The 14,642-nt window shown below is 48.6% G+C and overlaps 1 protein-coding gene across 1 annotated transcript in view; it reads left to right on the top strand.

Annotated features, from left to right (window-relative positions):
• TNR (tenascin R) overlaps window positions 1-14,642 on the top strand; it is an 82,744-nt gene that overhangs the window by 13,767 nt on the left and 54,335 nt on the right. Inside the window, exons 5-7 of the mRNA XM_075541246.1 lie at window positions 2,131-2,281; window positions 6,866-7,135; window positions 14,097-14,282. Of these exons, the coding sequence (XP_075397361.1) occupies window positions 2,131-2,281; window positions 6,866-7,135; window positions 14,097-14,282 (607 nt within the window). The remainder of the gene's footprint in view (window positions 1-2,130; window positions 2,282-6,865; window positions 7,136-14,096; window positions 14,283-14,642) is intronic.

Raw genomic sequence — 14,642 nt, 5'->3', positions numbered from 1 at the left:
CTGTCAATGCCACAGGTCGCTTGCTCCTAAAACCCCAGTCTGCCTCGCTGTGAGTTTAGCCAACTGAAGGCCAGACTCCCAAAAGGCTGGGGATTGACTTGAGGGTCTAAGAAGAATGAGACCGAGTGATTGCCTCATTCTGTTATAGACAGCTGCCCCAGAGCCAGCTTTTTGCAAAACTTCCATCTATTAACACAAAGCACTTAATCAGTTGAGAGAAAACTCAGAATCCGTTAAGTTGCAAGTCTTTGGGTTAAAAATTATTCTCAGATTCCTTTCTACTCTTTAAAAGAAAAGCATTTTACTTTGTTAATCCCAAAATTAACTTTTCCAAGTTACCAGAAGTGCCCATCTAGTTTGCATGCGTTGACCTCCCCACGTTCTCCGTCTCCTGCATGTGCGTCACACTTTCACTTCTGTCTTCATTCTTCAGTATCAGAGATGCCACCGTTAACAGTCACTTGTCAGACTTAAGTCCTCGTGAATTACCAATGGCATCGTTTGGGCCAGCAGGAGTGTGATTTTACCATCCCTCTTGCTTCGAAAAGTTTAGAGTCGTGGACTACCAGAGCTACCAAAGAACTTCAAGCTCTGAGAGCATGTTTTGCACCTTATTTCACACCTAGTCTAGTTTAGTTTAGTTCTGATCAGATGCGCTTAGTTTAGTTTGGTTTAGTTTACAAAAAATAAAAGGCAAACAACTTAAATGTTGTCACGCAGCTTAAGGTGAGATTCCATCCTTTCATGAAGAACTCTGTCCACTCAACCAGGACAAGCCAGATACATGGAAACAAACATCCTATACAAACGTTTTTGAAACATGAGTTCTTGTTAGGCGCCAGTGAGTCCATGCTGACTCACGGAGACCCCATGTGTACGGGGGAAAACGGCTCCATCCAGTTGGCGAGGCTGTGACCAAGTAGAAGAGATCACCAGACGTGTCTTCCACGGATGCACTGGAGCTGCCAACCTTTCAGCTAATAGCTGACCGTTGGTGCTACCCAGTGTCTCCCACGGTATCTTAGTTGAAATGGCCAACAAAACAAGGCAAGCAACTGGGTTTATAACACGGCAGAAACAATCATGTCACGCACACAAGTAGAAAGAGGCAAATAATATGGCGTTTCCCTGTTTTACGCCCAATGTGTAAAACTGAGTAGGAGAAGGAATGGCCAGGGCAGACCAAGGCCATCACAGGGCCACATAGAGAAACAGGCCTTGATCAGTAGGTTGAGGTCACTGGGGAACAAGTATCAGGCTGGTTGATAAGAGTATGACTATAAATTACACACAGGGGACTTGAGGTGACAGGAACAGAGAGCAAGAGAATAGGGGAGAAGGGCATGCCAATAAGAGGTCCCTCCTGTCTCCTCCATTTCCAGGGACACATCGAAAAGGTAGCCTGAACCCAACATCATCAGATGTTCTTCCCATTTCCTCTTCCATCCGCCTTTTTGTCCTCTCTCTGATTCACTGTCCCCGGCTTCATTCTCTTCTCCTTGTATGCCGTAGTCAATGTGACACTAAGCCCTAACTTATCGGTGAGGGGGGATGGGGGAGTGTTAAAGGAAAATAAAATTTGATGGATTTGCCCAAGGTAAAACCATGAGAAACCCCAGATATAACAAAATAACAGCCTCAGCTCATTAAAAATAAATAACTAAAACAAGAAGTGTCGTGTGTGTGTGTCTATAAAGATGTTTGCACACATGCACTCACAGTTATACATTTCCTAGCAGCCAGGGGGCATTACTCATCAGGAGACATGCCGAAAGAAAACTACCTGATGGATGTTAACCACAACCATGAGACATTTCCTCTTTGACAATCTGCATCACCTCATAACTAATTTTTTTAATTGGCAAACTCAACAAACTTGAGAGGCCAAAGAAATGTTCTCCAAAATTTGTTCTCCATTTGCCAAACCCTCATAAAGTGGTGGCAATGGTATTGCACTTCTTGGGAGTTGTCCTGACCCCAGACCCTCAGCATGGAAAAAACAGGCATGCCCCTTTTTAATTTGTAATCCCCAGTGTCCCAAGCCTCCGTCTTTCTCATCAAACATCGAAAGTCTCTCCCACTGAGGGTTGCTTTTACATTCTCTGCTTTTCTCCTCCTCCTATCTGCCAGAACAATGAAGGAGGGGTGATTGCTCAGCTCCCCAGCGATGTTACTTCCTTCAACCAGACGGGACTGAAGCCTGGGGAAGAATACATTGTCAATGTGGTAGCACTGAAAGAGCAAGCCCGAAGCCCTCCGACTTCAGCCACCGTCTCCACTGGTGAGTACCCTAGCTCATCTTCCTATTGTCTATTTGCTCACTCACAACATAGAACTGCAGAACCTGCCAAGAAGTGGAAGGACAAACAAGGTCCTAAGATTCCCCTCAGGTCTGAGAGGGACGCTGGTACTCTGGGGATGGAGCTACTCTGTCAACGGCTAAATTGAGCATCATCCCTACTTGTTCCCCTTGAACGCACAGATACCTGGGAGTGCATACTCCAGTGTAATTCATCTGATTTTACTCATCGTCGGCCTCATGTGTCAATCCCTAAGATCACGAACTTTGGAACCCAACAAGAGTTAATTACCTATTATCATATTTGAGAAAGAGTGACCTGAAAAATCAGCCTCATCCAAGAACAATAAGGAGGAACTGACCCTAATCAATGCTCCCCCTCATGAAAAAAATCACTGAAGATATGGGTGCTATAGCAAAGTTGGGGGAAGAAACCAGGTGGCTATCTGGTTTCAGATAGGTGACTATCAGAAAGAATAGCATCTGGGGTTGTTAAAGGTTGGTCTTCAAACAAGTAGCTATTTAAGTGAGGCATCAACTAAGTCCACATGGAAGAAGCACACCAGCCTATGTGATCCAAAGATTGTAAATAGTGAAATCCGAATCCAAAGGAGGGACTAGTATCAGAGTTTAAATTGTGAACGCCTGGTTTGCAGAAGACTATAGACGAAGGTAGAAACCCAAGATCCATGTGCAGAGTCCCCACATGGATTAAACCTCCATTGAATTCCCTCTGACCTTAGTCCAGGGCTGTGAGGAGCTTTGCTATCAGACGGAGCATTGTAAACTCCATTTGACAGGTGTGGGTGGGTTAAAATGTGAATCCTTATCATTTGATCTCCCTTTTGGCTCCTTGTTAAAGTTGTTTCAGCTTTTAATACTTCCTGGTATCTTTATGATTGAGGTTTTTCTGTTTTGTCTAGTCGTTAGATTTGGGGTGTTTGTTTGGGACTTATTTGTGTTTTGTACGATTTTCTGTATGTGAGCTCCAAAGTACGCATAACTATAGACACAATCGCTGGATTGATAATCGTGTAGGGGCATGGCAGAGGAGAACGGGAGAAAATAAGGAACTAATAACAATTAGACGAGAAGAAAATATTTTGAAATGGATCGTAGTGACAGTTGCACAAACCTTCTTTATGTGATTTCACAATTAAATTTACTGGCTATGTGGAGTATACGCCAGTAAAAATATTTTTATAAAGAACAATAATGAGGAACAATACCCCTTGTTCGTTGAGTTGATATAAGGATACACGTGATGAATACTATGTTAATGAGAGTGAGTACCCGACACTTGGTAACTGCACCTATTCCCAGCGAACACACTTAGAAGTGAAAGTGGTAGGAGCCAGATCATTTATAATCAGTAGGCATAGGTTAGGCAATGTTCCAGGTAACAGCTTAGGTTAATGACTCTTTCTTCCACGCAGTTCATCTCATTCATGATTCATCAAATGGATAGTGTTTTTGCCTTGGTATTGCCTTAGCTAGCAAAGGATGTTTAGTTTCAATTCTGAAACGAGCAATTACAATGTGTGTGTGTGTGCGTGTGTGCGGGCGAGCACTCCCACACACACATGCATCCTCACCAAGACCTTTTTTCACTTTTTTTTTTCAAAAATTGTGAATGGCATCTGTTATCATCCTTGGTCATTATTTTACTGATGGACAATCTGAATCTCAGCGGTGAAACAACTTTCCACATCAATAACGGAAACTGAGACGGATGCACATTGGTACAGCTTTATTTTTCCTAAATAGAAACTGACAATTAAGGAAGGCCGTCTTGAGCCCAGGACAAAAAGCGGAGTGGGCCAGAGAAGGAACCCCAATGCTGTGTAATGACACTATATCCATGGGTCGGTGGTCCACGCATTGGCTTGGATTCCAGCTAAGGAGCATCACGTGATGAGGTTTAGCTTCCGTCTAAGAAACGTCGGTTGACATTGATTGTGACGTTGGTACGTGTCCCCTTGGAGCCCTGGGGTTCGTCTAACCAGAGAAGCTCCACTTCTGTATTTGTAAAGGCATTTAAAAGTTTGGTTTTTGGTTTTAAATGCATCAAGAAGCAAAAAAAAAAAAAGCTAGAAAGTTACTGTTCTAATCCCACATTTTTATATCAGAAATGTTAGTATCCATAACAGCTCCAGTGTTGGGAAAGATCTTTCCAGATGTCATCAATGCCACAAGGTTTTCCCCAGATGCTGCCCATCTCCCACAGTTACTGCTAAACCTGAAGAGCTGGCATTTGGGAACATACATTCTTCTCTTTTGCTGTATCATGGTTTCCGAATCTCCCAGTCATCCCTGTGGTTTGATCTTAAGAAGTGGTGCAGAGAAGGAAGCCGACGAGAAGGAGTTCAAAGGAGGGTGGAGAAGGACACACCACTGTCTAATGCTCTTCCTCCCCAGGGTTCGGAGGACTTCTCCAGGGGAGTCCAGCCCTGCTCTACTCTTCTGTTCAAACCACAAGTTAATAAAATTCACAGGATTTTTTTGGTTTGGAAGCTCCTAGAGGTGAAAATTAAAAGTTCCAGATCTAAAACTGCGTAGTAAGCTTGGGCAGAATTTTCTTTCCAATGAAGAAAGAAAGGGAAAGAAAAACAGGGGGGGGGGGGGAATAAAGCAAACCTTTTCCAGTTAATATTTTGGCCTGTGTGCAGTCATGAGGAAATGGAAAGGACAACTTTCATTCCGGTTCACTTTCCGAGTAGGACTTGTGTTTGTTCAGAAATCAGGGCCTCCACTGAAAGCAAGCAAGCAGATGCCTCCTTGTCTACAGCACGACATCACCGCCAACCAAAGGGCAGGGCCCAGGGGTGGCTACAGGAAGGATGGCAGGCTCCCAACCCTGTCGGCTGTTTTTAGGAAATGATTGTTTAATTACTTCCTTCTGCTAAGGTCTGCCCTACACCAATTCCCCGCCCCCTGCAAAGCTCAGAGCCTGAGGGCACTCAGAAAGCTTCTTGCTGGCAGGCCATTTTGTGAAGGCAAATTACAAGACCTCCAGCAGCTAGAGCCCTCTGCCCTCCATAATCACATTCCAGTCGGGGCATTCCATTGTGATTAGGGTTCTTCAGATTTAAAGAGTTGAAGGACAAAAGACTTATTTGGACCTTTGCCTTTTGATAATACCTCCCCCCTTCTCCTCCCAAGAGACAAGGAAATTCTTCCCCCTTTTTTCCTCATAGAAAATCCTCTACTCTTTCTTGTGTTCAGCTCTCATTTACTGAATGCCGACTGTGTGCCAGGCATACTATGTGCACAGCAGCTAGGCGGCCGTTTCTTCCACTTCATCATTCAATGAACTAAACTGAAAATCCCCAAATGCAGCATACTGAGAAGATAGCCTGTGGATGTTTTCTCCTTGATGGCATTCAGCCACAGAACAACAAACTCCCTGCCATCATGGAGTCAGTGTTAGCTCCTAGCAACGGGGCCCCCTGTGAGTGTCTGAGACTCTAACTGCCAGCAGGAGTAGAAAGCCCAGTCCTTCTCCCACAGAGGTGCTGGTGCTTCAAACTGCCGACCATGCAGACCGTAAGCCGAGGAGGAACCACTCTGTTCAATGGCGCTCCTGCCCCAACGATCAACACTGGGACTTCTTCCCACTTCCACCAGGGGGCACCAAAACGGTCTGGTGTTTTCCACGCTGACTGGTGCCAGCCCCAAACTTGTAAGCTGCTCAGGAGAGAAGAGCAGGCCAACCCCATGGCAGAAGGTGACTAGAACGCAAGCTTTAAGGTCAGTCGGAGGTAGCCTGCCAGGAGCCATTCATTCCGAGGACAGAGTAAAAGTCCGAAAGGTGAAACAGTTAAAACACAAACAAACAAAAACCTCTGGTGGTGTAGCGGTTACAATTGGGCTACGATCCAAATGATCAGCAGTTCAAAACCATCCGCAGCTCCTGGGGAGAAAGACTGGGCGTTCTACGCCCATGAACAGTTACAGTCTCAGAAGTCCGCAGCAGGGGTCGCTGTGAATCTTCGTTGACTCGATGGCAGTGAGGCTTGGTTTGGTTTGGTTTCAGTCAACACTTGGTAATAATGAAGAAGAAAAACCTACTTAAACCAGCTGAGACAAAAGAAAGAATGTATTGGAAGGTCATGGAATGTCGGAATGTCTGGTGGATTCTCAAAGCCAGACACACGTTGGGCCTCAACAAAGACTTAATGATACAAATGGTTAACAAGACTGGTGGCTAACCGGAACACTGGAGCTGAGTCCGCCCAGGAGTGGCTCAGAACGGCCTAGCTGTCTGCTTCCCAAAATTCAGTCACTTAAACGCCTGTGGAGCACAGTTCTGCTCCGACATGTGAGGTCACCGTAAGTCTGAGGAATCTATGGCAACTGGGGGTGTGGCATCTCAGCCTGGGTTCCCGTTGTCAAGCTGTGTGTCCTTGGGAAAGAAATGTAATCTCCCTGGGGCTCATTTTCCCCCTTTGTAAAGTGGAGCAACAATCCCCATCCTCTTTGACAGTAAGGAGGAGCGGGGAGAACTGAGGGTGAATGCTTATTTCTCAATCAAACCCTGTGTTCTGTTCGATTCTTCTTGTTCAGTTATCGACGGGCCCACGCAGATCCTGGTTCGCGATGTCTCGGACACTGTGGCTTTTGTGGAATGGACCCCGCCTCGAGCCAAAGTCGATTTCATTCTCTTGAAATATGGCTTGGTGGGCGGGGAAGGTGGGAAGACCACCTTCCGGTTGCAGCCCCCGCTGAGCCAATATTCCGTGCAGGCCCTGCGGCCTGGCTCTCGCTATGAGGTGTCGGTCAGTGCGGTCCGAGGGGCCAATGAGAGCGATCCCATGACCACCCAGTTTACAACAGGTAAGACTAAGATGGGGGAGAAGCACAGGGCAAAGAAGGGGTGGAGGCAACTGGTGGTGTTCCCAGGGCTAGGGAAAAGGAAGAGAGGGAGGAGGTGAAGTCTACTTGGACATGAATGTTGTCACCAATGCTGCCAGAAGGAACTGGGAAGTTTTGGCGCTTTCTGGTGATATTCATGTCACAGCAGCAAGGAAAGAGCTGGGCACCCACAGCATGGAAGCAAGGTTCGGACCTTCCCTCGGCCACCAGCTAACTCTGTGATCTGGTAGAAGTCTCTTCTCCCTCAGGGTCTCAGGCTTCTCATTTGTGACAGAAAAGGCATGTTTTGATGACATTTAAGCATTCATGTTGCTAATACAAATGGCAGTTTTGTGAGAGCTCAGAAGGGAGGCCCCACCTCTAGATACTTTATTACTGTACTAGATATCATGGTAATGACTATATCAAATTATAATGACCATTTATGTCATCCCATGATGGTGCTCCCAGGAATTGTGCAAAGCATAACCTGTCCAGCTATGCTGAGGGTTTGTGACGCATCCGCCCAGAGGAAAGCATTAATAATCAGACTCAGTTTGAGAGCTTGTTTCCCCAAGGCCATCAGTGGAGTCAGGTCTGCAGATAAACCTTCTGCTTTGCTATCACTCCCCTCCCACCCTTTCTCTTTCCAAGGCCTTTGGGATTTTAAAGAACTCACTGCCAGTCAAGAAAGGCCAGACCTCAGGGTGACTTGCTCTCTTATAGAAGTCACCAGGCTAGTCAGTGGGTGCACAAAGGGGACAGAGCCCCTCCAAAGGACAGGCTGCCCGGCACTCTCATTAGGTCAACCTACCAGTGAGAGTGAATCCCTATCTAACCCAGATTCTCACTCTCAGCGTCTTTATCTGGAGAAAATCATAAATCAAGGGATGCTGCTCCAGGGACTAAAGGAAACTGCGAACACATGTCAGACCACTGACCAACGGCTTCCTGCCTAGAGTAGAGAAGGGGGATCAGCTCCTCCTATGGTGGGTTAAGCCTGTTGAGGAGAGGCTGGAGGACTGCAGGAAGCCCAGTGATTAACATCCCTCTTCTCCATCTGTATTTCAAACCAATTCAAAACTAAAGTGAAAATTAAGATGGATTGATCTGTCTTGGAAGAAGTACAACCAAAATGCTCCTTAGAAGCAAGGATGAGGAAATGTTGTCTCATGAGCCTTGAATATATTGTCGGGAGAGACCAGTTCCTTGGGAAAGACACATGATTCGTAAAGTCGAGGGGCAGCAAAATAAGGGGAAGGCCCTCGACGAGAGGGATTGACACAGTGGCTGCAGCCATGCGCTCACCCCTAACAACCATTGTGAGGCTGGCCCAGGACTGAGCAGTGTTTTGTTCTGTTGTACATGGGGCTGCTAGGCGTCAAAACTGACTTGACGGCACCTAACACTGACAACAGCAAGACAGGTGGAGTCAAACATGTTCCTCCCCCTTCCCCTCCTCCCCCCACAGTGTGGAGTAAGTAGCTGAGTGTGAGAGCCAGAAGGGCTCACAAACTAAGCCCCATCTATAGACTCACCCACAGGGACAGTTCTATTCTGTCATATGGGGTCATGAGGGGTCTAAACCAACTCCACAGCACCTAAAACCACCACCAATACCCAGCGAGAGAGCCCTGTGTATGTGGACAAGTCTCTCCATCTAGATCAGTGGTTCTCACCCTTCCTAATGCCACGAGCCTTTCATACAGTTCCTCATGCTGTGGTGACCCCCCCCCACCATAAAATTATGTTCGTTGCTACTTCATCACTGTCATTTTGCTACTGTTATGAATCAGGGGAGCCCTGTGAAAGGGTCGTTCGACCCCCAAAGGGGTGGTGATCCACAGGTTGAGAACCACTGATCTAGATAAAGTTGTGAGTGTGCTCAGGCACGCAGAAGACTTGACCCCTGGGGGCTGTCTGCTCCCATGAGAGAGGGGAAGAGAGATTGGCAGGGTTCAGGCCCTGCTGCAGAACTCACAATAGATTAAGCCCCAGTAATCCCCTGTGTAAGACAAAACAGAGAGACCAGGAGTGTTGGCAATAGGGCTGTCTCCACACAGAAAGGAAAACAGGGAGGGAAGGAAGCCAGGAGGCCTCGAAGCATCATGTGGGGTAGCTGTTGGTCGCCTTACTCCCATAAAGATGTAGAGACTCTCTAGGAAGGAGAGTCAAATGTAGACACTGTCCCAAGGCAGAAGGCAAAGTTTGATTCTGAAAGGAGCCCTTTTAAGTTTCTCGCTTTCACCACTAGGGCATGTGGGTCAGATGTTTCCACTGAGCAAGTCTGGGAGCTCCCGGGATTGAGTAGCATCCCTGAGTGGTGCAAAAAGGTAACCGGCTGGGAACCAAAGGATCCCAGCCAACCCAGACCTGGGAAGAAAGGCTCGCAGGCCTATTCTGAAAAAAAGCAGGCACCGAACCCCCTGGGAGCACAGGTCTACCCTGACACCGTGAGTCCATCCCTCAAGGCCAACTGGCTAGTGACGGAAAACGGAACCACATTGGCCCATTTCTCTTCTCTTCTCCTCCCGCACTTTGCCAACAGCCTTCAGAGCCAAGTATGAGCAAGGCGTGAGCGGTGCAGTGTGCCTGCTTGCTTTACCCCAAGGTCATTCTTTCCCCCACCCTCCCCACGCACGGCGTGCTCAGGAAGGTGGTACCTCCCGTGGGCCTCCACGCCTGCGTTCATGCCCGGATTTAAGGTAGCATTGGTTTGTGGAGTCGTTTCTTTGTGCTTTGCTCCGATAAGGAGTTTGAGGAAGCAAATAAGGAAGGCGGGGCTCTCCAGCAGCCTGATGAAAAGCACCTTCTTGGTGCTTCGGCCGACAAGCTGGAAGTAGGGTTGGCTGGTGGCCCAGGAAAATTCCAATCAAGACGATGACATCCTTCCGCGGCCGCAGGGGCTCCCCCTGAGTTTCGGTGCAGGCCGGTGCGGCTCTGTTTCCGGTTGCCTGGGGGACTGGTAGCTGGCAGCTGCCTTCTTCCGCAGCCTCCCTGCACCTCGGCCCCATTCCTGTCCACTCCTGGGGAGCTGTGGGTGCCTTTGCAGACACTCCCCAGCGCAAGCCTGCGGTTGGCAGCTGCCACTTGAGTGATGAGAGGGTGCCCGGACCCTCACGGTAGGGTCCTCTGTCATTTCAGAACGTCTCTTAAATTCAAATTAGCCAAAGTGCTTTTCCAGGTGATGGCGTCAACCCTAGGAGCACGCTAATTGCACAGTCAATTAAGACAGAGATCTGCTTCCTGCCCGGTGAGAGGAATATTTGCCTGGATTTTGGAGCTGTGCTGGAAAAGAAAAGACCCCTGTCTGGAACATGGGTAGGCCAGGGGTAGGGCAGAAACTGGCCAAGGAAACTGAGAGGCCACCTTCCAACTGCCCAGTCCGGCCCCTGGCCACTCTGGTGACAGTCACCCTCAAGGATGGGCTCTTGGGGCACTTTCTCCATCAGAGGGATTTTCTATAAGTTTACCCCACTGGCCACCAGGACATTCCCCCAAAGGAATCCATTTATTTACCCTGAATGCCACAAACCAAAATATAAGCCCCCTTCATTACAGAGTTGATTTCAGCTCCTAGTGACCCTATTGGGCTCGGGGTAGACCTACTCTCTAGGGTTTCTTAGAAGAAAGCATAATCTGTCTATCAAAGAGCAGCCGGTGGGCGCGAATCATCAACCTTGCTAACCCAACCCCGTTTCAATGTTCCATTCACAACAGTCTGAACCTCCAGCTGCTTGCAGTGGCATGTCTCTCTTTCTCTCTCTCTCTCTCTCTCTCTCTCTCTCTCTCTCTCTCTCTCTCTCTCTCTCTCCCTCCCTCCCTCCCTCCCTCCCTCATTGTCTCTGGGATTCTCACACAAAAGCTCTCAGCTTCTCAAGGCTGGCCCTTCACACCCCACCTAAGATCCTGTCTTTGGAAAGCAGGTGGGCTTCCTGCCCTGTAAGACCACTTTCCTTCAGGCAAAGCACTCTTTCCCCCACTCCACCCCACCCAAGAGGACTGTCAAACCCCCACATCTAAAATGATGAAGGAAAGTTCTAAATAGGGCTTTGAGATAGCCAACTAACCAGAGACCTGCCAATATACATAGACTCACCAAACGGGTTTACTGCACACCTACTAGGTTCTCCGCACAGTGCTCAGCACTGAGGCTGGGGAATAAGCAAGACGGAGGAGAGCTCTGTTCACAGGGAGTTGCTTTTGAGTTCAGAAAACTGGGCAGCACAGAAGAAAACAAGTATGCAGGAGTGCTTCCATCTTGGATGCAGTGCTGAGGGGTCAGATGGAAGGAGGGAGGGAGGGAAGGATTCAAAAGACCTTCCTGAAGAGGTGACCTTTCTGCTCACTGCTAAGTGAGGGCCTGAGAAGAACATCCGGGTGATGGAGCGAGCTGGGGCCCAGGCCTTGGCGTGGGAGTAGGTTTGGTGTGTTAGAAGGGGTGAGAAGTGCCAAAGGGTGAAAATGTTACAGGGTGCTCCTCTGAGAAGCAGCCAGGCCCCATCAGGCAGGGCCCCATCCATGAGGCATGGAAGCAGTAGGAAAGCTCTCACGGAACACATGGTCTCCCTTACGTCTGCATTTGACAATTAACTGAAAGAGTGGAGGTATGAACCCACCCCAAGAGACCTAGAGGAGGCCTGCTGGTGTGGTGGTCAGGAGCTGGGCTCCTGACCCTACAGTCAGCAGTTTGAAACCACCAGCCACTCCTCGGGAGAAAGAAGGGGCCTTCTACTCCCATAAAGAGTTTATCTCAGAAACCCACAGGAGCAGCTTGATCCCGGCCTATAGGATCATCCTGAATCACAACTCAGAGGTGGTGAGGTTTTGTTTTTTAGAAAGGGCCATGGGAAGATCGACTTCCTAATGGACCCCCCACGGAGCAGTTATTCTCTGCCTGGGATCTGCTCTAGATGGCAGCTGGTTGGCTTTATGATCCACTGGGCGCAAAAGTATGTCTTGTCTTATGGCCAAAAAGAAATGAAACACCCAAACCTACCTCTAAAGTGCCCGAGGGCGGGGCTTTGCAGTTGTGATGACCAGTGTACAGGATCCAGCAGTAACTCTAAGCACACCCTGCTTCTTTTTCCTCCCATCCTGCCTCTTTCCCCATTCTCTCGCCCCCTGCATGTGAGGGTCCAGCCCAGCGTGCCCCCCACCTCGGTCCCCTACAAGCCTCTCTGCCCACAATCTTCACACCGTCCAACCAGTGCCGGAGAAATAGCGCGCACAGCTGATCCACGAAGCCACACTACACACAAGGAATGAGGAAGCATTTCTCGGAAAGATAGGCTGCAGAGACATAAATCTCCTTTAAAAAAGCCATCCAATTTACATCCCTAAACAGAACACTTGTCAGTCCAGCGCCTGTGCGCTCAGATTGATTCACAGCCTCCCCGCCTCCCCCCAAGAACAAACAGTGGACACTTGCCTTGCATTTTCAAGTAAAATGTCCACTGGACGTTTTCTCAGGATGAATAGCTGGTCCACTCCAAAGTTAAACTCAAGTTTCAAAGAGTAGAACACTTTGGAACTTTCTGAATGGCTGATTTTCACCACAGCATCTCATGAGGCTGAAACCATGGCCAGCCCTGGGCGAGGGAAGCAGCCCCAAGTCTATGGGGGAGATCCCGTGGTCCTTTCATGGAGTTAGGCTCCTACAGAGCAAGTATGGGGACGCCATGTAATTAGAATGCAGCAAGGACTTAGGAGGCAGCAGGAGCCTGCCCAGAGCTTCAGACTCTCACTGCCATCAAATTGATTCTGATTCATAATGGTACTAGAGGGCAGAGTGGACCTGTGTCCCTATGAGTTTCCAAGAGCCCTGGTGGCGTTGTGGCTAGTGTGTGAGACTGCGAACCTAAAGGTCAGCAGTTCGAAATCACCAGTTGCTCCACAGGAGAAAGCGAAGGTGTTCTACTTCTGTAAAGATGGACAGCCCCGTGTTTGAAACTACGTCTCGCCAGGCACCCCAGGCACACTTCACATGCATTGTTCAATATGAAATGGGGGAGTCCCCATCCCCTTTGCAGGATATCAAGGCCAATGAGCTTAAAAGACTGGCTTCTGGCCACCTCCCACTGAAATGACAAAGCTGGGCTTCCAAAGCCCAGATTTTTTCCTCTTATGTCTCATCTCCCAGAAGGATCTTAATGTTTCTCTGTCTCAGCAAGGAAACCCAGGTGAAGAGACGTTACACTTCAAAATTTTAAATCAACCGTCTTCTTTTTTGCTTGATAGTCAAATGTGATGTTACTCGATTCTCGTTTAATCTCTTAGGAACATTCTCTGAATTTTCTCCTATGGATTTTTGCTTTGTTTTCCATTTTATGAGACTAATTAGCTCATGGCAAAGTTTCTAGCCCATCGCTGGAACTCCTGAGTGGAAATGAGAGCCATGTGAAGCATCCTACACCACATCCCAATGAAAACCCACTAGCCTGGCCCGGGGACTTGCCCTGGATGACCAGCCAGATGGGACAGTAGCCAGTCAGGGGCAGAATTATTGTTTTCCACCCAGCAGACCCAGGTTCAATGTCCAGCCAATATGTCTGGTGTGGGGCCACCACGCACTCCTCTGATGCAGACCTGTATGTCACCATGGTGCCAAAGAGGTTTCCGTAGAGCCTCCGGCCTAAGATGGACGACGGAAGGCCTGGTAACCTACTTCCGGAGCTCAGCCAATGAAAATCCTGTGGAGCCAATGAGCCGGTCCCATTGGGGGGGGGAGGGGCGGAAGGGGGGCACTTGCATGCATGGCTAGGAGTAGAGCAAACAACCACCACCTAGCAGATGAAAAACCAAGAGGCGGAGGGGCCGCCATTGAGACGTAAAGAGGGAAGGTGAGAGGTGTGGCTTCTCACAGGAAAGGTTTTCCAAGTCCAAGACGCAGGACAAATGAACCTGTTCATGTGTGATGTTGGTGATGTCTGACTCTTTCTAGAGATCGACGCCCCCAAGAACTTGCGAGTAGGTTCCCGCACAGCAACCAGCCTTGACCTGGAGTGGGACAACAGTGAGGCAGAAGTGCAGGAGTACAAGGTTGTTTACAGCACCCTGGCGGGTGAGCAGTACCATGAGCTCCTTGTCCCCAAGAGCCTTGGTCCAACCACCAGAGCCGCCCTCACAGGTGAGTGAGCCCTGTTTTCTGGGGACCCATTGCTTCCTGACTCTATGGCCCTCACAACTCTTTCCCCACCCTCCACTCCAGCCAAACCAGAACCAAATTCCATTGATCTAACCTCCTAAGCTACATATTGGGCTGCCAACCAGAAGGTCAACAGTTTGAAACCACCAGCCACTCCACGGTGGTGGTTTCTACTCCCTCAAAGATTTACAGTCTCAGAAATCTAGAAGAGCGATTCTCCTCTGTCCTGTAAGGTTGCCATGAGTCAGAACTGGTTCCATTGCGGTGGATGGAGTTAAAGCACCTACCAAATATGCCTGGCATTCTCAATTTGTACTGCCATCACCAGGCCTAAACTACTCT

Source organism: Tenrec ecaudatus, chromosome 1 (assembly GCF_050624435.1).
Source record: "Tenrec ecaudatus isolate mTenEca1 chromosome 1, mTenEca1.hap1, whole genome shotgun sequence".
Lineage (NCBI taxonomy): Eukaryota > Metazoa > Chordata > Mammalia > Afrosoricida > Tenrecidae > Tenrec > Tenrec ecaudatus.
The sequence above is the reverse complement of the archived record's forward strand: the minus strand, read 5'-3'. Positions and strand labels throughout refer to the sequence as shown.